The sequence below is a fragment of the Anopheles bellator genome, chromosome 2 (assembly GCF_943735745.2).
Source record: "Anopheles bellator chromosome 2, idAnoBellAS_SP24_06.2, whole genome shotgun sequence".
Classification (NCBI taxonomy): Eukaryota; Metazoa; Arthropoda; class Insecta; order Diptera; family Culicidae; genus Anopheles; species Anopheles bellator.
In genome coordinates this window covers 34,421,647-34,445,599 of record NC_071286.1, presented here as the reverse complement: position 1 = coordinate 34,445,599, position 23,953 = coordinate 34,421,647, and the positions used below count along the sequence as shown (strand labels likewise).

The 23,953-nt window shown below is 52.4% G+C and overlaps 1 protein-coding gene across 1 annotated transcript in view; it reads left to right on the top strand.

Moving 5' to 3' along the window:
* Positions 1–1,481: 1,481 nt before the first annotated feature.
* LOC131210914 (probable serine/threonine-protein kinase cdc7) overlaps positions 1,482–23,953 on the top strand; it is a 35,251-nt gene continuing 12,779 nt past the window's right edge. Inside the window, exons 1-3 of the mRNA XM_058204234.1 lie at positions 1,482–1,791; positions 9,781–9,874; positions 13,480–13,561. Of these exons, the coding sequence (XP_058060217.1) occupies positions 1,482–1,791; positions 9,781–9,874; positions 13,480–13,561 (486 nt within the window). The remainder of the gene's footprint in view (positions 1,792–9,780; positions 9,875–13,479; positions 13,562–23,953) is intronic.

Genomic DNA, 23,953 nt, shown 5'->3' with positions numbered 1-23,953 from the left:
GGAGACTGCGCCTACCTGCCTGCCGCGCGCTCACCCGCTCCCCCTCCCGGGGGCCGATCGAAACTCGGCCGTTCGCTGGCCGCGTCCAAGTCCAAGTCCAAGTCCAAGTCCGAGGAGACCTAGAAAAGAAAGCGTCCCGGATTTCTGCTCGTTCTGCTTTGCTGTACGGCTTCGGCCCTGCCGACTTCCCCCCACAGGCCCCGCGCGGAACCGGTGGGTGGCATGGGGCTGGGCTGGGGGGCGTAAGCGGCGTTTTCCGCTACGCTTAACGGACAGAGAGACCCGCAAAGTTACGGTTCTTCTCTCTCGGCCGGCCTTCGGAGCGAGGCCGACCTCGCCTCTTCGACGGTGGCCAGCGGTGGAGCGCCTCTTGGATTCTTTCGTCGTCGTTTCTTTTGAAACTTTCTTCCGAACCGAGCGAGACAACACTCTCGAGTCTCGCGCGAAAGAGACCTCAAACGCGAAAGAAATCGGCCAAGAGCGAGAGAGAGAGAGAGCTTTCTGCACCGAACGGAATATCGGAGAGAGAGAGAGCGGGATATCGGGGATCGGGACACACGATCGGGAACGAGCAGGAGAGCACGCAAATCCTCCTCCAGCCGAAGAACCAGAATGAGAAGTGTGCGCCCGAGAGAGAGAGAGAGAGAGAACGTGAAAGAAAGCTCGGTGCGAGCGACGAACCTCTTTCGCCTCGGCGCGTCCTTTCGGAGAAGAAAGCTCGGGCGCGCGCGCGCGAGAGAGAGAGAGAGAGGCGAAGGGAGAGGGAGAAAGCTCTCACTGACGACGAGAGCGAGACGGAGCGTCGGCTTTCGTCGTCACTTTCGGCGGGTGGGGGGGTGTGCAGCTGAGGCCACCGCCGAGGGCTCTGCAGAGCTCGGCGAGCAGAATCACCGATCAGATCAGATCGTACCGGTGGCGCGAGCGCATTCGGTGCCCCAAGGAGTCAGTTCCCCCCGCGCGTCGTGTTCGGTTCGGCTGGAGAGAAAGTCTGGTCCTGTGGTGGTGTCCAGGGTCCACAGTTGTGAGGCAAGGCAAGGTCCTAATTCTTCCCGTTCGTTGCTCCCGTGCAGGGTTCCAGACAGAAGTGGTGCGCCGTTGCCGAGTGACAGTTCCGGATCCGGATCCCTACGTCAGTGTCCGTTCGGGACGTTCGCAAAATGTCAACAATAGTGCACCGCGAGTGCAGTGGTTCCGGAGTAGTTGAGCTACGGCAAAACAGTGGACTGTAGTCCGCGGGACTCTCTGAACGTTGTGAAGACGTTGCGCAGTCGCTGGAGTGAAGTGCAAAGTGTTGTAGTTACAGCCCTGACAGTTGGTCAAGGTGACGGGAGGAAGAACCTGAATACCCGCCGCCAGAAGTCTGTGCTCGTGTGCGTGTGTTGTGCCTGTGGTGACACTCCTGGGTACTAGTGGAGGAGTCCTTCGTTCGGGGAGTGCAAGTGGGCCAGTGGGCGCGTGCGTGTTGGATGGGCATTCGGAAGATGTCGCAACAGTTGAGCGCAACGGCCAGCGGTAATACTATGCACGGTAGTATCGGATCGAACACTAGCATCGCCTGCAGCATGGGCAACAACATCCCGAACAATCTGACAACCTGTGCTAGCATCCCGAACAGTATGATCACCACGATGTCCAGCCCGAACGGTGCCACCAACGGTCCCGCCAGCAACGGCAGCAGCAACGGCGCGGGTGGTGCTGGTGGTGGTGGCGCTGGGGGCGGCGGTCCCAACAACGGTCCCCCGTCGACACCGGCCACGCCGACCAACAATTGTCAGTCGATTCGCTACTGCTGTAAGTAGATGTCACCACCGTGGAGATTGGACCCAGGAAAAAGTCCTGGGTCCTAGGTCCTGGGTCCTGGGGCAGACTGCATTCGTTTTCCACTTTCGCGGGGCCTGTGGGTCACTGGGACCCCGTTGGTCCAGGTTAGGTCCAGCTCTGGAACTCGCTGTCGACGCTGCCATTCCTTATCTGCGATGCACTACACACTATCTCTACCGCGGTCCTTTGTATTGGCGAGGCCATTCCCCCCTGCCGAGCATCGGTGGGGAAGTGCGGATGGTAGGGGGGAGCGGATGCAAGAATTTGCATAGAATCGGACCTCGCGGGTCGCGAAAACAATCCGGCGATGGCGAAACCGATAAGCCTCCATCCCGTGTTCTGATAAGCCATCGGGATTAGTGGCGCTCGAGGGGCCCGGGCAGACCCGGTGGTGGTGGTGGTGTTCCTGCACCTGTAGTGCACACTACACACCACTAGACACACACCGACGCAGGTTCGAGCGCCGATCGTTGCACTATCGTTGACGGATCCGGGCGAGTTCATAGCCGTAGAGACTTTGGAGTGGATTCCGGTGGATTAGCAGCAGGCAGGCAGGCAGGGAGGGGGGCTGGCGACCTGTAGGGGTGGTCTGCTGCTACCCCTTTACCAGCACGACAGGGCCGAGGTGGCCGGGGGGTGGTGGTGGTCCTAGCACGCGTCCGGGGGTTGAAGAGAAATTTTTATTCCGCTTTCTAGCTTTCTTTGTGCGCTTCTCGTTCTCTCTCTCTCTCTCTCTCTCTTGCTTCCCCGTCCACTACTACTTGTCAGGCGGGTGCCTCTCGTTCTCTCCCACCTAGTTGCCCCTCTCTCTTTCTCTCTTCGGGTTGCTTTGTTTCTTGACAGCTCTCTCGGCTCTGTCGCTTCCAATGTGTCGCCTTTCTACGGTGGCCGCGTCGGTGACATGTGACGAAACACGAGAGCCGATCGGACGAGACGAGCAATTTCTCCGCAGCCCTTTCCTTCCCCACACACCCCTAAATGGCCACCCTCTTTCTGTGACACACACGGAGCGGCTGTGGTGCGTTCGTCATCGTCAGTTGCGATTCTTTCCGATCGTATAGATCTTTTCGGCAGAGCTTCTCCTAAGGATTGATTCAGCATAGTTTCGAGCATAAAGCCCCCAAGAGGTCCAATTCCAACTCTCGACGTCCAAGCAGAATGGTGGGCCCCATGCTCGCGTGTTCGGCCTCTGGACCGGATCCGGGTCAATCAGTATGGCCATCCCCGGACCTCACCACACTTGGTGGTAGTTTTCGGGGCGGACTACGCCCCTCTTCGGAGGGGCGATTCACGATGCCAACCCCGGGCGGGTGGGGATGCGTATTGCGTCGTGGACTCCACATTCGATCGCGATCGGCGGGTCCCGCTAAGTATCTGCTGCTTCCTTTCTTGAGTAGAGCTGAGTATTTGTTTCTTTTCAAGATGCGCTGCATATGCATAATTTTAATGGAGTTGAAGGCTGAAGCTGAAGTTGATAAAAGGACTGCCCGAAGTACCAGAAGTAGTAGTTTTTGGAATCCATGGGTATCGGTAATATTTAAGCGAATCAAATTGGCAGACCTTGCTGGGGTTTCCAAGGGAGTTGTCGTTCCTAATGCTGTATAAGACGAAGCAATAACCCTCACTATTGCAGCTCATAGACAAATACAGTCCCCCTTTATGTCGGTTCTGTGTAGCCTTTATGTCTGTTCTGTTCACCATCACTGTAGCCCACATTCTTCTGAACTACTATGGCTACTCCTCAGAAAGATCGATTTGTAAAACAGATCAAGACATATCCCAAATCCTCTCCAACCATCCCAACCAGGAGCGTAAACTGTTAAATTTCCTCAGAAGAACCGGATTATAAACCCCAATCTGAGTATTTTCAGATAAACTGAAACCAGGCACAACTTCAAGCACTGATCACAACAGCTAACAAAGAGAGGAATGAAGCTCTGCGCTCTCAAAGTCTCAATAGAGTCAAAAGAGTCAGTAGAGTTTTAAACAATTGTTGGAAATGTGTTTTGACTGTCTTTGATTTTCTTCTCGGAAACGTTCCAAGAGCGACTGAAACTGAGAAGTCAAAGAATTGACGCTAGAAAATCATTGTGGTAGGGAGATCCCCCTGTGGCCTCGGGAGATCCTCGACAAATGAATCCGTTAGTTGAGCTGTCCATTGAGTCGCTTCGGGACAAGAATTTTGTTCCAAACACAGCTCTCGAAAAATTCTCTGTTTTGGAACCTTTTTTGACGAAAGCAAGACTAAAAGAGCTGAATGGACACCGTATTCTCCAGGTATGATTGCATATGACTCTCCGGGCACCAAATTGGACAGGTCCGGAAACCCACTCCGAGTCGATTTGACAGAAAAATCATGAATCGAAATTCCCTGTGCCAAAGTCAAACCCAGCCGTTGGTTTTCAGTCTTTTTCAACTTCCATCAATTATTTGACCCCTTGTTCATTATTGTAACCACCAATTCCAATGCGTAAATCTTCCCCCGTTGTTAGGACTTTTTGTGGACTCACCCAAAACGGTGTATTTGGAAGCCACGGTACGGAACGCGGTTCGACTGGCGGACCGGACGACGGATCCCAAATGGCCCATCGCACTTCGCTCGGCTCGGCGTTCCGAAGGGTTTTCCGTTTTCCGTTCCGAAACTCGTTACAACCTTACACGGTCCAAGCGGTGCGGTGCACCTGCACTCGTACCAGGCCCACCGGGCAAATGAGGTTTTAAGTACCGCGGGAGTAAAGGCCGGGGAAACTGGAAACATCCCCGCAGTTCCCTCCCCCCCGGAGAGTCACCGTTGGCGTCGCCATGTTGTTCGATTTCTTTCGCGATGCGTTTTCGCTCGAAGAATGTTTCTTGGCAGCCGCGTGGCAGGCAGGCGAAATCAGTGAAAGTGCGTTGATCGATGCCCCGTGCGTTGCGCCGTGCGCGGTGGCACGCACTCCGCAGCGCCGTGCCCCTCGCGACACGCACCTCCCGGCCCGGTTTCTGGCACGCCACACGCAGTGGCTGCATTCTCGTCGGCAGAGGGCACACACAGGTTGCCCGGGAACGTCGACCTGTCGGTTGAGCCTTTTTTCTCCCCACAGGAAAAAAACGGATCCTGCCGAACACGGAGGGACCCAAAGATTGTATCCTGGGGCCCACGTAAAACGATCAAGACAAGGGCTTGTCAGTCAGTCAAAGTCCGGTGTGAGGGCAGGCAGCAAGGGACCCATTTACCCGTGTGTGGAGAGGACGTGGAATGTCTCGCGCGGCTCGCCGTGGCTCTTAGACCATTAATTCACCAGTGATCATCGAACTCGCGGCTCAGCGCGGCCGCGGTGAAAGTCTTTCCCGTGGATTGTTTTGCGCCTCTTGCGCCGCTGTTGTGGCCTACGATTGCCGCAGGGTCCGGACGATTACGGTGCGCTTCGGTGCCAAGCCAAGTGTTTCTGACATGCTCCGGAGGTCGCAGGGCGATGGGATCGAGATGCTGGTGTCTGCGCATTGAGTGGTGGGTCCGGAGGTTTCGTGGCGCCTCGAGAATCTGGGTCAGCCACGCATCCGGCGCCTAGGACTCGACTCGATATCGTCCAAAAAGGCAGGTTGAGGCACCGTAAGCGAGATCACTTTCTAGACCGTTGAGTCACTGAGAGGGGCCTGAGTCAGACCCCGGACGTGGCGCGGTGATTTGGGTTTTCCCGCAAAAAAACGAAGGCATTCCAGTAGCCGATCCGATCCGGCGATGTTGGAAAACGGTTGGTTGATGCAGCCAGGCACGTCCGCACCGCCCCACCCTTCAGGTGGCCAAGTGGAGCCGAAGAAGGGAGATGATTTTTATGCTGCTGTGGTCCACTCACGCGCACGCGCACGTTAAACAACGGCCAATGGGGACAATCGACCGATGCCCAAAATGCGACTCGGCAGCTTGCTGTGTGTGGCGTAAGGAGACCCCAAGTGGATCAAGTGAGTGGCCACCGAACCGAGTGCCGGGGGGGAGGTAGGTGGAATGGTAGCGGGGCCCGGATGAGTGATGTGTTGTGTGGCTGTTGGTGGTGGCCAAAATACGCCGTCCGCCGATGGAGGCCCCAGCACCTTGTTGTTTGGTGGTGGTGGCTGTTTTTTTTTCGGGCCCGACTAAGTCAGGTTTCGTAACATCCCCCTGGCACTGTGGGCCCGGGTGGGGACGGAACCCCCCCTCCGGGTGAGGAGAGTGTGCTAAGTCATCCGCCTAACGCGCGTTGGGGTTTCTCCTTTCGAACGCGGGGTGCTGCCGCTGTTGTTTTGGAACCGATTCTTTTTCTTTTCTCTTTTTTTTGGTAAGGGGTTGATTTTTGGAAACCGCCCGGGGGGAGGGGGGGGGGGGGGGCTGAGCGGTCTCTCTAAACCGGCTGGGTCCCACCCTTAAACACCGTGGCCGCCCGTGTCAATAAACTCCGATTCGATTCACCTTGTGGTGTGTTCGCTGGTCCGCCTTGGGGCAGAGGGGGTTAGGTGGACAAGCTGAGGATGCGCGTTGCATCCGCTCCTCTCCGAGGATCGTATCGTTGGTTGGCGAACGGCACATGTCAGGTTCTTCGTTTTGGGTCTTGCGCCCTTTCGGTCGAGAGCGAAAGCTTTCCCCCGCGCACACAACAACCATCGATCCGTGTACCCTCTGACCACATCTCGCGCTCTCTCTCTCTCTCTCTCTCGCTCGCTCGCTCTCTCGAGATCTAGGTCACCGGTAACGATACCGCGAAGGGCATGGAATTTAATATTATATTAACTTCACCCCATGGCGATCTCTCTCGTTCTCTCTCTTTCTCCGGGAGATGCGGTGTCTCTCTCTCTCTCTTTCTGGGTGGATCTGTCAGAAGATGCCCCGTGCGGTGCAACGCCAAAGGTTCCACCGCTATCAGTTCCGTGCTGCTGCTCCTGAAGAATGTCGGCCATTTTTTAATTATCCTCACACACTCACGCAAAGTCCGGGGCATTCGGAATAGAAAGGACTAACCGGAACAAGCGGCAGCAAGCAATCAGCGTGCGATAGAATCGAACCGACTGATCGAAAGACAGCGGCGGGTGCTAAAGCGACGAACCCGGACCAGAAAGTTAGTTGGCCGCTTACTTATGCTTACTTTCACTGTCCCCCCCTCCCCCCACCACCCCATCCGTAACAAACGAAATCGAAGGGAAGCACTGGTGGCAGGGAGATACCTGAGGGTGACCATAGGAAAACGCACAATGGCGCGGAAGAAAGAAAGATGCGAGAAAGGGTCTCTGGTTTTTATGTTTTCTGTAGAAGCGAAACCATTCTTTTGGCTGCCGGTGGGTCCGGGGGTCGGCGGCCCGGATTGACACACTTCCGGCCAGGTATTCGTGGTGCGACTCGTCGCTCTCTCTCTCTCCCTTGCTCTCTCTTAGTGGGTACACCCGCGACTTTGAACCTCGATTACCAGTGACAATGCAAAGAGGAAAAAGTGCCACCTCCACCAGCCTCGGTTGGGTGCGGGAACTGCGGGAGTGAAACACGTTTCGCGGGGGAGCTATCGGAACAGGATGGAGCACAACGGCACGGGGGCACCGCCGGGCTCAACTGGGTGAAGGACGCCTTCTGCTGGTGCGCTGTGCTCTGTGTGCGTGTCTTGGTTATTTGGGGGCCAGCCAAAAATGTCAGCCAGAATCCGAGAGAGAGACAGAGAGAGAGAGAGGGTGGGCAGACCTTTGGCGGAGTGCGACCTGGTTTGCTGCTTCCTCTATCGCCGACGGGCTACAGTGTTGATCACTTGAAGTGAAATTGAGTCAAGATTTTGAAGAAATTTGGTCGTAAACTTCTTTAAAGCGTAACCTTTCGACGCGTTTTTGGGTCGATTTGTATCTCTCGATTTGTGGACTTTCTTTCCGATTGGTTCGAAGCCGACAATGGATGGAATCGAAGTAGAAGTTTTGTTGTGTTTTTAGCCACTAACTCCCTCAAAAAGGTAAGTTTCTGAAGCGTTTTCGGAACGATTTTTATCACGAAGCGTTTCGTCTTTAAAACATCGTTCTTTAGTCGTTGTTTGTGCAAATTCTAGAAGGTCTTCGGGCGAAGCGAAGGTCGTATGAAGCAAAGCCATTATGGCCATTGGAATTCCTAAAAAAATCATTACTCCGTAAATTCTGATGTCGATTAGAGTCAATAGAAATACGACCATAGACTTATCCAACAATTAAAAACAAAGTCCGGAAAACACAACACTTAAAGCCCTTAGTTCGAGCTCAGAAGTTACGCGACTTTGGACTTGAACCATCCGGTGGGACTCCGGTTTGGCGTGGGTTCATCAGGGAACTTCCGCCTCGAGCACGACCCTTCATGGTTCCGACCGATCGATCCGGGTTCTTTTCGAATGCACCGGGAACCGGGCAGAATGTGGAACCCCGGGTGCCAGTAATGAGGGCACTCCGAAGGGGCTTTTCGAGGGGCACGGCGTGACTGGTTACGCCTTTGCAGACGACGACGACGGCGGTTTCAGCCGCGCGAACCGGTGAAAGTCTTCTCGGCTGAAAGAGAAAATTCTTCACCCATCATCACCACCGTCATCACCATCGTTGCCGTTACCTGCCTCTTCGGCCGCAGAAGACACTTATTGGGTGTGCGCGCCTCACGAACACGCTCGCGATCGCTGGGCAACGATGGTGGCGACGACGACAACCGGTTGCAAAAGACAAGTGCCGAGCGAGGTCCGGTAGAGGGCCAGGAGACCCGCGGCCGAGGGCCTGGCGGTGCGGTTGGAAAAATTAAGAAACACTTTCTATTTTCCTCTTCGCTGGCCGCCTTCTTTTTGCTTTTCTAGTTGTTCCATCTATTCAGCGTCAGTTTAGCATGTGTGTGTTTGTGTGTATGCTCGACTTTCTGCGATTAAAGATCGCATGCCCGGGCCTGTGTGTGTCCGCCCGTTGGCAATATGAGCCGGGTGGGGCCCGGCCGGGGCGGGCGGCACTGGAAGATGATGTTGATGACGCGGACGCGCACATCTTGAGGTTGCCGGGGAGAACGGTCCCACCCGTCGGGGAGGTCGGGTTGAGGGGGAGAAATTCGTGGCAAAAGTGACAACTCCGCTCGGCGAAAGAGAAAGCCGCCCATCATCGTCATCATCATCATCATCGTCGTCGTCGTCGTCGTCGTCAGGCCCATGTATCATTATTCATCGATCTGCTCCGCCGGGGTCGCCCCATTCGTCACACCGAATGCGCATCCCGGGAGCCACGATACTGCACCGTGGCCACGTGTGCTTGGGTGGGGTAAAGTGTCGTCGCACCCTCCGCGGGTGGATCCAGAAAAAAACCATAAACGCCCGCCGGGGGATGCCCTTCAAACCGACAGGTGGCTAACCCAAATTTGGCTCCACTTTCATCCCCCTTCGCTTGAGGGGGACGTGACGCGGGGTGGGTTCTTTGGGCAAGTGGTATTCGTGCGGGCCGCTCCGCAACCGGAACTGGTGGCTTCGTCGCCAGGTTCATCTCTTCGGCGCCCGTTGAAGTCTTTCGCGCGAGTCACCAGCACGTTCTCTCTCCGTGTCTGTGTGCTGCGGGCGGTGGAACCGGCAACTTTCACCCTTACCCGTGAGGGGGGGCAGTGGACGACCGGTGCGATGTTCTCGCTTCGTTTTTACGGTCCCCGACGACCACGCCGATGTCGCCTCCTCCGGGGTGTCCGTTTTCAGTATTCTGGGGTGAAAGTTGCTCCTCCGGGCCATCGTCGTCGCCTCCTCCTCGTGCAATGGTGCGGTTCTTTTGCTTTCTGTTTCGGGCAGCCGTGGGCACCGTGACAGGTTTAGCCGGGCTTGCGAATATTTGAGGGAAGTCCATCCCTGGCCCTGGCTTCGTTCTCACTCATAACCGCCGAAGGTGAAGGCTTTCCAAGTGGTGGGCTTTCCTCCAATGCTCTTATATCATAATCGACCGGGAACACTGTCGGTTGTGGATCTAATATATTTTCTTTCTTTTCCCATTGTTCCACAGGGGAAGCGGATAAGGTCAAGACGCTGATTCGTCTGCGCGCGGAACTGTCACCATTGTTCACCGGCAAACGGAACGCTTCAAAATATGCTTGGGCGTAAGTATTCACCGCGCACTTATCACTCTCGCCGGAACGCACTTATCATTCGCTTCCATCGCTGATACTTGTCGACCTATTTTAGTGCGATTCGCTATGCCCGCTGATTGTGACAAGAGCTTTAGTCACCAACCTCGGGCAGGGGCTGAGCAACGAGCATAACCCCTTGAATCCGATGCCATTCGATTTCTTGTGGTCACGTTAACTTAGCTTGACGATTTTGAAGTGACATGCCGTTCGTATGACGTTCCGGTCATTGGCATATAATGTTTGCATGAAACAATGTGATATTAGTAATTTATTAGGACTTCGAATTAACTCATGCGGTTTTAATTACTTTAATAAAAGTATTGTCCGTCGTTAGCTACTACTTTCTCGCATCGTTCAAGTAATTGACGGGTTTCGTGTCGATAGAATTCCAAATCTTCTCCAAAAGCGATCCAATCACAGATCCATACAAACTTTGCTTCAGATGCATTAATTGTTGTCGATGCGATTGTCCATTAATAATTTTAATAGGCTTTCAAAGCTCATAGTACACCACACCTTTCATATTCCACCATATGCACAGCATAATGGTGGGCAGTGAATATTTCGCTTTGATTGCGATGGACCTGGTGGTTCGCCAGGCTGGACCCAGACCCCTTTTCGTTTAGAATTTTCGTAATAAATTCGCTTTTCATCACCAGTGGCAATGCGGTACAAGAACTCCTCGAAGAACGCATCGAACATGCATCCAGATCGAGCAATGCTGCCAATTCTGTATCATCAAACTTTTGGAGCTGTCCAGGTCGCTCTTGGTCTTGCATGGCAAAATCACCACTTTTAAACCGCGCAAACCACATCCGACATATCCTGCCAGTAAAAGCATGTTCTCCATAAACATCCATTAAAATGTGATGATTTTCAAAAAAACAAAAACGTTTGTGACATTTAGTGAGCAATGGCCTCTATTGTAAAACCGCATGAATCCAAATTTAAAGTCCCAATAATAACTTCTTAATAGCAAGTCCTAAAACATCAAAATGTTCCTCAAACCTGTGTATGGCGGTTGATGATCAAAGACGTAGGATCGTGTCCAAAGAGAGAGAGAGAGAGTGTAATCCTACACCTTGAGGCGTTACTCGTTGAACTTCGACCCGGGACGGGGTCTGTTCCATCGAAACATCTCCAACATCTGACGACTGGGCGGTGTCTTCAGCTCAGTCACAATTCGCCAATTTGTGAGAGGCAATCAAGTGTGCGTCTGTCGCAACGGTTACCGAATGTCACGAGTGTGAGTTGGCGATGGTTCCAAAAGCTTACTTCGATGTGGAGAGATGGCGTACCCTAGAGGTGTGCCTTAATAAAGCTAGGAAGTCATTTGAATCACCCATTGTAGTTCCAGTATCGAAATATAATTGTCGTATTTACTGTTTGGTCCGAGTAAGGATCACCATGACTTAGTCCAGCAAAGCCACCTAATGGCACTTTAAACATGACACCTCCTGTACGATCGCCACCGTTTACAGTTGGGTTAGTTCCCAAAAGTAGCTCGAGTAGTTAATGTCTGTTCTCCCACAGAAACTGGACGTGAAACGCACCATTAGACCTAAACGGAATTGGCCCGCAACCGCAAGATACGGATCTACGGAGCCAGCGGCTTTTAGAGAAGATTGTTTAAAGAAATTTTCGTCTTTTCCCAGCCGAGCCCGGGTCCGGGTGGGTTAGTCGAGCCGAGCTTTCAGTTCTGCTTTCGGGGAAAGTTTCTCTCGGCAAAACAAAACCAAAAAAAAAGTGGTAATAATAAAAGCAACATAAAAACGGCCAACCCCGCCGCGTTCTCCTGTCCATCGCCCGGGCCGGTTGTGTTGACTTGGGGAGCGTGTTGTGTTTGACTAAAGAAGTGGCAAAGTAGAAGAATGTAAAAGCGAACCCAAACGACGCCAAACACTTCTAATCTCACTTTCATTAACTGGACATGCCGAGGGGAGGCGGGGAGTGAAGCATAGTGATCGTAAAAGAAGGCAAAGGCAACAGAAAACAAAAAAAAAAAAAATAAACCAATGCGCGGGGCCGAAAGCGATAAAAGTGAAATTTGCAACCAACATTCGCGCGCAAAGGCACAAAGCGCACCACAAAGCCATCCGAGGAGGAGTGATAAAAAATCGGCAGAAGCGAACGAGAAGAAACTCTCCTCAAGATACACCCGTCCACAGGCACGCACACGCTGACGATCATGATCATCAGCAACATCGTCAAGCATGTGTGTGGTGCAGAATTATGTTAACGGAGTGTGCGAGAATTCGCGAGTCGCGAAGAGGGAGAGAGCGAGAGAGCCGACGATCGCGTCAACAATGCAATTCATCAGCGAACGGACGCGGTCGCGATCCTCCTCCTCCTCCGATCGCCATATTGTGCGCCCGGCCAGGCGCGAAGACGGCGGCGAAAGGAAGCAGTTTGGCGTTGGCGACGATGACAAGTCGCCGTATGCAAATGGGGAGACGTTCCCCGTTCCAGTTCCTTCCCGTGCGATTGTTTCGCTTTCGCCTCGAGGGAGAACCACTTTCGGTGCTTTCTTTGGCGTTCCCGTTAGTGTGCGCTTTTCTCCAGCAATCCCAACAATCCCTGACCGGTCCGGCCCTGACTGGGTGTGGTTGTAAATTAATCAGCGTCTGACTGGATGCGACTTGCGATAAAGGACGATCATTGCGGACGGCTGTGAAGGAATCCCAAGGACACGCCAACACACCCTAACTTCATCCCAAGTGGTTCAGCCTACCGCAGGCGAAATAAGGCCTCAAGGGGCTCAGGTTGTAGCGTCACCGGAGACAGCAGTCGGCCGGCGGTGAAAGTTCGTCGCTCGATCGCTCGTCCGCGTTGCCGGATCTGGCGGGAGTTCGGGCGAGCATTCCGACAAGGTCGCCCGAGACGGCTTGAAGGAACCTCTAGAAATGGACGCCCAGGGGGGACGGATCGGGCCACCGGGGATAGTTTACAAATGGAACATACAAGAAAAACGAAGCCAACAGCACTACACAACATGCACTCCGATCAGGAGAAGTCAGCGATCGGAGATCGGTCGGCTAGGAATGGGAACTCTCGCCTGGCACTAGCGATGTCAATCGGCTGTGTTATGCTACCGTGTGTGTCTGGGAGGGAGAAGCTCTGATGGGTCGATAATTAGTTATGGAAACATTGGCGTGCCTGCTGCTGCTGACCACGTCCGTCGCGTCCGTGCGCTCGGTGCGCGTGCAGCGAAGAAGATCGCATCGAGCACCGGCCGAGAGTTTCACTTTCTACTTTCGTCCCCACACACGTGCACGCCATTCCTTTGCAAATTTTGTTGCTCACTTTTGCGGGAAGCAAAAACCTCCGAAGCGCTCCGATTCCTTGCAGAGGTCTTGTTTGTTGTGCGTCTTTTATTGTTTCGCGCGGAGTAGAGGTTCGGACGGGTTTTGGGTTTAGTGGCCCCCCGCTCTTGGACGGAATTCGGGGCTCAGATATTTTTCGATAGGAACCCAAGAGGAAGAAGAAGAAGAAGAAGAGAACAAAAAAACCAGAAAAATGGCGAATTGCTTAACGACTTCCATGTTTTTGCTTTCTTTCTCACTTTCTTTCCGCAGTGTCGTCGAGCGAGAACTCAGCGTGCCGCTGCCGATTTCGAAAATCATCAAGAAATGGAACAATCTGCTGCAGGAGTACAAGGTGAGTGGTCAGCCGTGCTACTGGTTGGGGAAACTTATGGGCATTGGGAATCTTCTACATACTGCCGTGCTGACGCTGTATGTTGGAGCCGTCTTTCTAAACCAAATGTCGTCCAAGCTTTAAGCTTCAATTTCGCCGAAGAACCACTCCAAGCCAACATTGGTCGGTAGCGTCCGTTAACGGAGATGGCCGCTCCTTCTTCATCTTCGAAGAAAAATTAGATTCGTTGTGGGTGTATTAGCTTCTCTTGCACGACGTGTGGGTTTTCCGAACCCCAAATACATCGATTTTGCTTATCAACATAACCACCGAGGAGGAAATGAGTTTAAATGAAATGAGCTTTTCAAATTTCAAACTGTTTTAGTTGAAGACTAACCCATTTGGGAAATAAGTTTTTAATGTTGTGCAACTTTCTGCAAGCGTATAGCGTCTTATCTCCGAACTGTCAAAGCTTTTACTAAATGTTTACAATTTCCAGAATAAAGTTTGACTTTTTTAAAGTCAACGAATTGGCAGTTTAAAGTCCAATCGTTTGATGAACTTTATTTCCAAAGGTTCGTGTGATTATGATGATCGGTTTTGTAATGACTAATTCTTCGTGACATACGCTCCAAGTATCTTTAGTATACAAGCGATTACTATCACGTCCGTAATATATGACTCATACTGAGTATCGAATTGCAAACCGCAATCGATTTGGTAGTTCTCTGAAGATTACACGACCAAGCCGAAAATCTGTGGTGACAGGTACCAAGCCCGTTCACGTCGATTGCATGCCAATCTTCAACACTAATTTCACGCGGTAGTTCCGGTAGAGTCTCTCGAATTGGATAGCACCAATTTGGCACCATGCTGACCAGTTTGGCTTTCGCGTGCGCAGAGGTGGTGCCAGGATGGCCGAAAGTCTCGTGTCGAATTTGCAAATTACCATTGAAGTGTGCCATAAAACCTAAGGCCCGATGGGCGAACCCTTCACTCAGAGGCACGTGAACGGAAGAGGAGCCGGATTCTCAGTCAGTCAGTCGGTCGGCTATGCTAACTGTCATCGCCATCCCCATCGGTGCCGACGAGATGATGCTCCCCGCCAGGCCACTGGGATCTGACATCAGCTTCTGAAAGTGCTGGGGGACCGAGCACACGATGGCGATGGGCGAGGTAGAGAAATTGTCGGGCACTCTCGTGTCGTGTCCTACTTTTGCCTCCACACGGACACAGACTCTCGGCGTTGACCGCAACAACCACCACCACCAGCGACAGACACGGGGCGTACGGTGAACATTCTTTTGCCGACTCGAACGACTGCGCCGAAGAGTCTTGAGGCGGGACCCGCACAAAGAAGATCGCTGAAAAGAACGGTACCCACCGGCAGCCCCTTTTCGCCTTCGCCGGCCCCGACGTCATTTGGGACGGGGCTTATCCCCACGGCCAGGCAGAGATCGGCTGAGGAGAGATTAGGGCTGCGCTCCTCTTGAAGAGGAGCCCCGACTCGAATTCTGTGTATGTCCGAACCTTCACCGAACGTCGGGACTCGATCAGAGGATGTGGTTTCCGTTCTGCTTTGCATCGGTACAGCGGTTAGCTTGGCCGGTTTAGCCTCTCTTTAGGTCGGCTTCGTTCGACTAGCCGTAAGTAGGTTACGCGGGAAATGGTGGCGCTGCCTACGCTGGCTCCAGAAGATGACCAGAATGCCCCAGAAGCCAGAGAATAGCCACGGTGGGGATGCCTTTAGTCGTGTCGCCAACTTCACTGCAACTTACCTGAGCGCAGAATGCAGACATTCCTGTCCATCTAATGGTCCACTTCCGACCGGGTGCCTACAATCAGATTACCGAGGCCTTTAATCAAACGTGCCATTTGGTGAGCCGGAAACGCCGAACCAAACGGTACATGCCGTCGGGGGCTGTGGCTTACGCTTCTCCGCGCCCTAGAATGGGGTCCGGAATCGGAGTCGTGGCGGCACCGGCAGTAAAGTAAATAATTAATGGATGGGGGCTAAAATAAAACACATTTTTGTAATTACATCTACAAGGCGCTCGCCGCGTGTTCGCAACGGTTAGGCGCAACCCGATCGATACCACCTGAAAACTGGGGAACTGAAGAACAGTTACTCGAGCACGCAGGCCGAGGCGAGGGTGCGTGTTCTTCGCCAGCTCTCCGTCTCTCTTTCTCGGGTTCAGGTTCGGGTTCCAGCAACGTGTTTCCGATCGGCACTGGAGCCTGAAGTTGGACTCGTTAATCATCCTAGAGCTCTCTCACTAGAAGGCGAGTCCGACGAGTAGCCCAACAGCGAGTGGAGTGCGTTAGCGCGATTATAATCCTTTTAATCCGAACGGTTCCGAACGCAGGTGTACCGATAGGAATCGGACTACGCTACTAAGGTTGACGTCCAGTTTCGCAATCACGTATGACGAACGGAGTGCTTGTAGTGGACACGGTGGGTCCGAGTGCACCCCAGAGCAGCTGGGGCTTTCGAGCAGCGGATATAAAAGGCAAGCATTCACGCAAGTTTCGGTTCGGTCGCAACGTTCGGGGGGTTCCCCTTCTAGGAATTAGTGCCGCACGCCGCGGGAAGATGCCGATCGAGCAACGGTGGCGGGGGTGGTGCGGGGAATTGCGGGTAGGAAAAACAACAACAATCGCACGGGAAAGAGAGAAACATATAAATAAATAAGTTACGAAAGCTGAACCGCCGCCGAAGAAAGAATCCAAGTGGAAATAGAAAGCCGTGCAGTGGAGAAGAAAGCCGAGAAAAAGAAAGCCTTTTTTAATGCGACTCCCCCCGAACGCTGCAAACAAAATAGTAGAGTGTGCTGCGGTTAGTCTAGTGAGCAGCCCCGCACACATACATACGGGGCGCGAACACACATGCAAGTAGTAGCAGCCCGAGGAATCTACATCTGTTATGGCAGGCCGCGTTTCTGCTTATTTGCCGATGAACTAAGAGGAGGGCTTCTCGAGTAGTAGCGCCTCAAGACGGCAGACAAGGAGAGCGATAGAGAGGGAGAGAGAGAGAGAGCGCGAGAGAAGGCCCATTTCAGAGATCATCTGAGGCGGAGGAACGACTACGGCTACGGAGATCGTAAAGGTTAGATGTTAGATGAGAGAAAGCGCAGAATTAATCCGCTGCAGATCCGCGCGCACCGCTGCTCTTGGGTCTGGGCGTCAGGTACACGCTCACGTCTCTGCACTGGAGGAAGTATCTTTCTTTCGGCCTCCTTCGATGACCGGTGCTTGCCGTAACCTAATAATCTTTCCCGATTCTGGGCCATGCAGATGCGACGAGCGTTAAGGCCAATGGAATGGCGAGTCTCTGGTTCGGACTTCAGCGATGTGCGGTAGAGTAATAGATTTACTAGCATTTAAACTCTCGTCAGGAAGCCAATCCGTAGCTGGCTAAGTATGTCTCGGTAACGATGGCAACTATGGGATCAGTGTAAAAGACATCAACATCTGAAGACCGACAGTTTGCTCTGTTGCTAGATGTCAGAATTTATTTTAGGATTTTTTCCCCTTTCTCCAATTTGAAACACAAATTTAAATCAAATCTGGCTGAAGTCTCTCAAATAGTAGTAACCACAAACCGTGCTGACTATCTCATCTAATTGGCTATGACACGGTACGATGACTAGAAAGTCTGGTTGGTTCGCTGACATATGTCATCCAGGGGTTGCTAGTAGTGAGAGCCATTAGGCCCGCATGGTCCGTTGACGGAATGCATGAAGAAACTTCACCTTGTACTTTTTCTTGTACCGTTTTCGTCTCTTTTTGCAAGCTCGCAAACTAATCGAATAAGCTGCTGTGGTAATGCGCTGGCTCACGGATCTCTAACTTGGTTCATTTTTCTTTGAATCCCTGAAATCTCTTAACATAACAAACTTTAAAATATCACAACGCCCCAAAAGTTCCTACTAGTAGCTGCTATTGTTGAGTTGAGAAATTGATTTTGACCAAACTTGGAAAAGAATCAACGAGTTGTAACTCGATTGGCCCAACAGCGGATCATGTGTCAGTGATCAGTGACGTTAACACAGCCTAACTGCACAACTTCTGTTAGGCAATCCCCGGGAAGCTATTCCGTGGTTGCCGATCGTTCCAGTTACTAATCCACTCATGCGTCGGTGTGGGCACTTCCGTGGCACGCTGCGGTTCTAACGGACTAGTCCAGTTAAATCACGTGCTCCGCTGAACACGTGGACCGCCCAACGGGGCCGGCCACGAAGCTACCGAGGCGTCGCAAGAGTTTAAAGCTTGGCCTGGCAACAGTTCTTCAGCCCAGCCCAGGCACTGTGTGCCGGGACGATCCGTTCTCGCCGTTCGGTCCGTCGGTTTGGTGAAGCAGGACCATCCCAACGTCTGTACCGGGAATCGCCTGCCTGTGTATGTGCGTGTTTGCGATCGCTCGGGAGTCTGCCTTCGCTCGAGCGTTACGAGAGTAGGTCAAACAGACAGTCGGTCGGTCGGCCGGGCAGCCAGCAGCCAGCATGTGGCCGCGCAGGAAGCCTGTTCTAAAGTAACGGCTCTTCCGAGTCCCTCTTTGCGCGTGCTTCGAGTATGCGAGCCAAGAATGCTGTCTATTGACCGGGCTTCGCGGCGCGCCCCGGTACACCCTGCGTGTCGGCCCTGCGAGGGCAGCCATGAAACGAGGGCAGCCAGAAGGAGAGCATGCAGATGGTATAAATACTTCCTCGGTTCTTCTTGTTGCCGGTGCGCCGGTCCCGGTAATCGTATTCAGAGAGGATGATGTCCATTTAAGATTACTTAGCAGCAGGCGCCCCGGCCCATGAATGAGCGAATGGTAGGTTGCCAAGGTTTGCCAATCGAAGTTGAGAATTCGTACTCTCGTCCAGGATTCATAAAATGAAACAGAAAAGCCTAAAACACAACTCACAAATTGGCAGTCACCACATAAAAGGTATATTTATAGTACTCTGCTAGGGGTAATAAGACCGGCGAATGGCTTTGATCTGCCGACCGGCTGAGCTTTACTACATTTTCCACCATTTGGAGGTCGTGTTTTTGGAGCGGAAATCGCAACTCTTTTGGCTTTTGGGCCACTTGGCCCGGAAAAACCGAACCTACATTTGCGCAGTCGAGGGGTCGGCTCGCGAGATTACGCATTAGATGGAACATTTAGTGCTGCTAAATTGTTTCCGGCCTTATGGGGTTGCTCCTGCGCACGCACTTATCATCGCAGTCACCGGTCAGTAGTAGATCGATTTTTAGGGGAAACCCAGGAACGGCGGTTCTCCGAAGACAACGATCGGTCGGAGTGATCAGACAACGATCTACGAGCGAAACACGCTACTTTCTAAGTAGTTCTAGTTTTCGGTTGATAATTTACATTCACTGTTCTCGAACTGGGGAATGTCCCGCAGGTGTCGATCGGTCGCCCGATAACTGGTGCCTACGATCAGAACAAACGATAGCGCACGTGTTTCCGGGTCGCGTAAAAGTGGCGTTTTAGGTCGAACACGGTGTCGTGATGGTACCGATACAGTGCAGGCAGTTTTATCGACGCGATTCGTTCTTTGGCCGCCTGATGGTCCTGGTTCTGCGGGTACAATCGAGTCCATTTCGGTGGCGCATCCGGTTGAGGCGTGTTCCGCGAGGCCACTGCTGTTTAAATATTGCTAATCAATTACGTAGATCATCATCTTACGTGAAAGTAGATATTTTGATCTGCGCAACTCTTGGTGGAAAGAAAACTGCGTTGCCTCTTGCCTGGTTTCTTCCTAGTTTCTTGCGCGTTTACGCAACTAATCTACCACCACGCGAGACCTAGCTGTAGGGCATTCGAAATCATCTTCTCGAACCGTAAATATCCGCCACCGGAAGTGGATGCGTTCGGTTCGTGTTACATCCATCGCCAGATTGTTGGCTATGCGCGGCATAATTCGGCATTTTCACGCCAGGAAAACCGATTTTCCTATGGCTATCAATCATGTTTGGCAGAGCGGACTTTGTTTGCTCAAAAACCCACTCCTTCTCGGCCGTTGATTCGGCCGTTGGTTTTATTGGTTTGGCTGCTCGAACGCGAAAGTGCGATCGCGCATCCAAAAACCGGCCAATCTTGGGCCAACCATAAACCTCCGTCTCCAAATAAAAAATCGGCTCCACTTTGAGACTCTGTTTTGGTAACGCTCCGCTTTTGCTTTCCTGCGCGGTGCGAGTGTTTGGCTTTGGCGAAAACCCGGTGAAGCCTTGAAACAATGGCCTCTTCCCGTCTTCGGAGGGTTTGTTGGTGGAAAACAATAACAGTCGGGATGGTTTATGTTTGGGAGGGCCGTGCCGAACCTAGAAAGTTGGTGTCGATTTTTTTAGGCGTAAAATTTTCCAAATTCTACGCGCCGTTTTGCAAAAACCGTCAACCCAAAACACAGGCTGGCGACCGACCTCGGACGCCCGACCATGCTTTTCGGCGTGAGAAAACTGCTGCTCAAGCCGTGAAGTGAGTGCCGTGTTCTCTTTTCTCAAAACATTTGTTTGCAATTTTTGGTTTTTTGGAGGGCCTTTTTGGGGCTTAGTTAAAACCCGCTAGGAACGTCGGCGGCGACGCACAAGGTCAGCCGAGCGGGTATGATCCGTTATCCCGTCTCGTGCCTTTGGGCCTGCGTGAGGAGCGAGTCCGCGTCGGAAGGAGACAAAAAATAAGCCACGATCGACGATCGCAATGCGTGTCTCCCCGATCGGACAGCGAGGTTCTCTTCCTTCTCTGCCGGGTTGCTTTCTAACCCTTTCGCTCTCTCTCTCTCTCTCTCTCTCTCTGTCGCTCGCTCGCCGGTGGAGCTTTCGGTGAGAACGCTGAGAACACGCGTCTCACGGGAGGGTTCTCACAGCTTTCGCCGGGGTCTCTCACACATTTCTCAGACCTAGTGCCGCGCGCCGGACCGGTTAAGAACCGTTAGCTTTTACGTTTAACCTACTTTCGGCCGTTCTGTTTTGTTCGCTCCGTTCTCCGTTCTGCCGGGAGAGCCGGTTTTTACCGACCGACCGGCGGTGTGCCAGTGCCCCAAACAGGCTTTCGGGCCGTGTCCGCCGGATGGGTGGCTTGGAGCCGCGCGCTCGATTCCTGACGCGGAAACCTTGACTTTGCTTCGCGTGCGCCAAGTGCGTCGTCGTCGTTAGAAGTTGTTAATGACGTTCTGTCGTCGGTCGGTGTGTGGCTGCTTGTCTATCACTGCCAAGCCTTCCCAGGATGCCAACGTATTAGTGGAGCGTGGATCGGTTGATGATTGGACGGCGCGGATGGTTTATGTGCTGCTTGATTGCGGACGCTCAGCTGATCGTCGGATCGGGAGTCGGATCCATCGTTCCGTCGACGCTAAAGCACGGTTCCCGCTCGGTGACCCATATTTCCGTGGATTCACTCGTTGTCATTTCAATGAGAAGCTTATGCCGTTCACTCTAAAGTGGAGTTGGTTTAGGAGTTCTGAAATGCGTTTCTCGCTACTTCTATAATATTATAATTAATGGTTTCTAACTAATTGCCACTGGGTCCCAAATTAGGTGTGAACTGAAACTGTTACTGTTACGACGAATAGCGAACGAGAGTCTTAAAGAAAACATTGAGGACTTTTAAGTGAACAAGTGAGATGGGATCGTGACTCACGATGTCTGGTAAAGCTCAGTTAAGAAGCTTGTAGGAAAGCATAACTAAGCATGAGCATGAGTAGGAAAGCATGACTAACGGAAGGCTACAGAAAGGCACATAATTGGGAATGCTTTGAGAATGGTTCAATCATGGGGAAAAATGACTTGAACGGTCTAAAACAGTGATTTCTTGTCGAGAGTGGCCATCCTTCAAACAACACTCTTCGATTGACGAGGGCAGGACAGACTCCATTTAAAACTGAACGATAACTCGGAATGCTTTACTTACTACTTATGAGCAATTTCGTCCAAAGCTGACTCTTTGACCACTACTTAAATCTTAGTGTTTAAATCTCAGCCATCGGTAAATGAGTGTTTCCATCTAATGTTTGGATTTTAAATTACCGGATACTTGACTTTTCAAAAGTCAAACTTCATTCTGACAATTGCAAATGTTTAGTAAAAACATTGACATTTGTGAAATGGGACACCAAACGCTTAGAGCGAATTGGGAAATATTCAAAACTTATTTCCCAAATGGGTTAGCCTTAAACTCAAACTGTACGAAATTTGAAAAGCTCATTTAATTGAAGTTCATTTCCACCTCATTGGCAGAATTTTCATATTTGGGACTCGTAAATCCCAGACGTCGTGCAAGAGAAGCCAATGCACCCAAAACGAGAGACTGTTTGGTGTGGATTTTGGTCTGGTACATAGTTTGCACAATTTTCGAGAGGCTTTTCAGCAATCGGAAGTAGAAAGGAACGCTAAATCTCGCTTAAAGGATTAAGTCAGGAAAAGTGCAAGACTAGGGTGCCCTAGTCTTAGGGAGTGAAAATTGTTGCCTCTGGTATTCAATCGCCCAAAAGTAGTGGCAATTCTATCATTGAGGTGAATATTGCAAAACGGATGACGAATTTTATATGGGGAGAACTTTCCTGTAGAACTAATGCATGCTTTCTACGCCAGCTGGCTATTACTGCACGTGGCACGGTTGCACCTGTGCTCCACGTTTCGCTCGGGTTCGGCCGGACCGTGCATGTCAAAACCGTGCGCCCCCTGCGCAATCCGTGAGGAATTGTGCGGGGAGAAAATCTAGCATTAGGTGGCCCCCAGAAGGGGCCACCTTGCTTTGTTCATTGACACTTTCTCCTGGTGCGCGTCCGCGTCGCCGTCGGGTCAGGTCGCCGTCGTCGGGGAGATCATCGGCGCTGCGACGCTATCGATTGATTAGAAAGTGTTAGCACCGTAGTTTCACTTTCGTACCCTAGGCCCTAGGTGGTGGCCGTTCAACGCCGTTCATCAAACCCCCGAGGGGTCCCGTGATCCCGTGACTGACCGAGACCGACCGTCGGGTGTGGGACCCGTGGCCGCGAATCGTCCTTTGAACGGTTTGTCAGAAGTGATCTTGCTGGGCGATGCCGGGATGCTTTCTCACCTAGCTGCGACGATGACGTACGATGACGAGAGTCACTGTGCGCCGTGTGCTAGAGTGTGGCTAGAGGTGCAGAAACTTTCGAATTGTTTGAGAGCTTTATTTCCTCTATAATTTCCATGCTTCATGCTTTCATGAGTCTCTCTCTCTAATAGCTTGGCCCGGGCCGTAGGGTCCACCACGGGTGTGCGGTGTGCTTTCCCAGCCATTCTTCACACACCCCCCGGGGGCCCGTGCAACGAACCAGAAATGCTTTCGGCTTTTAGGGCCACCATCCGGAGGGGCCCAACCGGGCGGAGAACCAGAAACAACAACAACGGCAACAGAAAAAAACAAATGCGAAGTAAATTGAAGAAAAGAAAAACGAGAGAAAAAATTAAGATTTAAATCTCGTGAATTGGAGGTTTTCTTGCGTGTGCGGCCGGCGCACTGGCGCGTCGCCGTCTGCCAGCTGCCTAACGGTGCGTTCTGGTTTCGAAACTGGCGGCGGCCCGCGGATCACCTCGCGGACGGGGCCAGTATTGCACTGAGCGCCAAAAAAAACGCGGCCCGTTTGTGGTGCGTGGAAGAAGTGGCGTGGAAAAATTGGGCGCTACTTTCACTCGCCCAAAAGATGCCTCACGCTGGCCTCACGATGATGATTGGCCATAGTCGGAGCGTCAAAAGTAAGGGGAAAACTTTTGATATAAACACACCACGCAGCGAATTAGGCATGCACTTGGCCCGGGCCCAGCACTGGGTCTGGCCGCGGGGTTAAGTCGACAACGCAGATCCTGCGATGCGTGGCATACACGCAGAAAAAGGCCCGCCTGTTAATGGCCAAGAGTTTTGGGCCACTGACGCTAGGCCAACTGGTGCTGTGGGTGATAAATTTTCATGAGCACTCCGTCTCGATTCGGCGGGTTTTCGGTGGAAATTTCGGCGATGTTGGCTTGTTCTGCTTCAGAAGGAACCGCGCGTGTTATGTGCAGCCCAACCTTCACCGGGGCGCATTCGTAAGGGACGCAATCCGAGCCACGCCGCGAGAAGCCACCAGCTGCCGTCCAATTGGGGCCACGAGCTGGCTGCTGGCGGGTGGTTTATGAGAAGATGCGCGTGATAAAATCGAGTCGAAGAGAGCGGATCCTGTTGTGGGGAAACTCGGACCACTCGGACACCTTCCCCTCGCCGCCCGGGGGGTGTCATGGGCGGTGTCGGTCACGGTTGTTGACAAGCTGTTGATTTTGGCACACACGCTGTGTGCTTTTTTTGTCAGGTTCGGCACCGTATTCTGAATCGAATGGTGGTGTGTTTGTTTTTTGCTGGCTGCGAGTTTGGCTTGCGGTCAAGGAAAGTGCGACCAATAAATCCTCCACCCATCCTTCAAT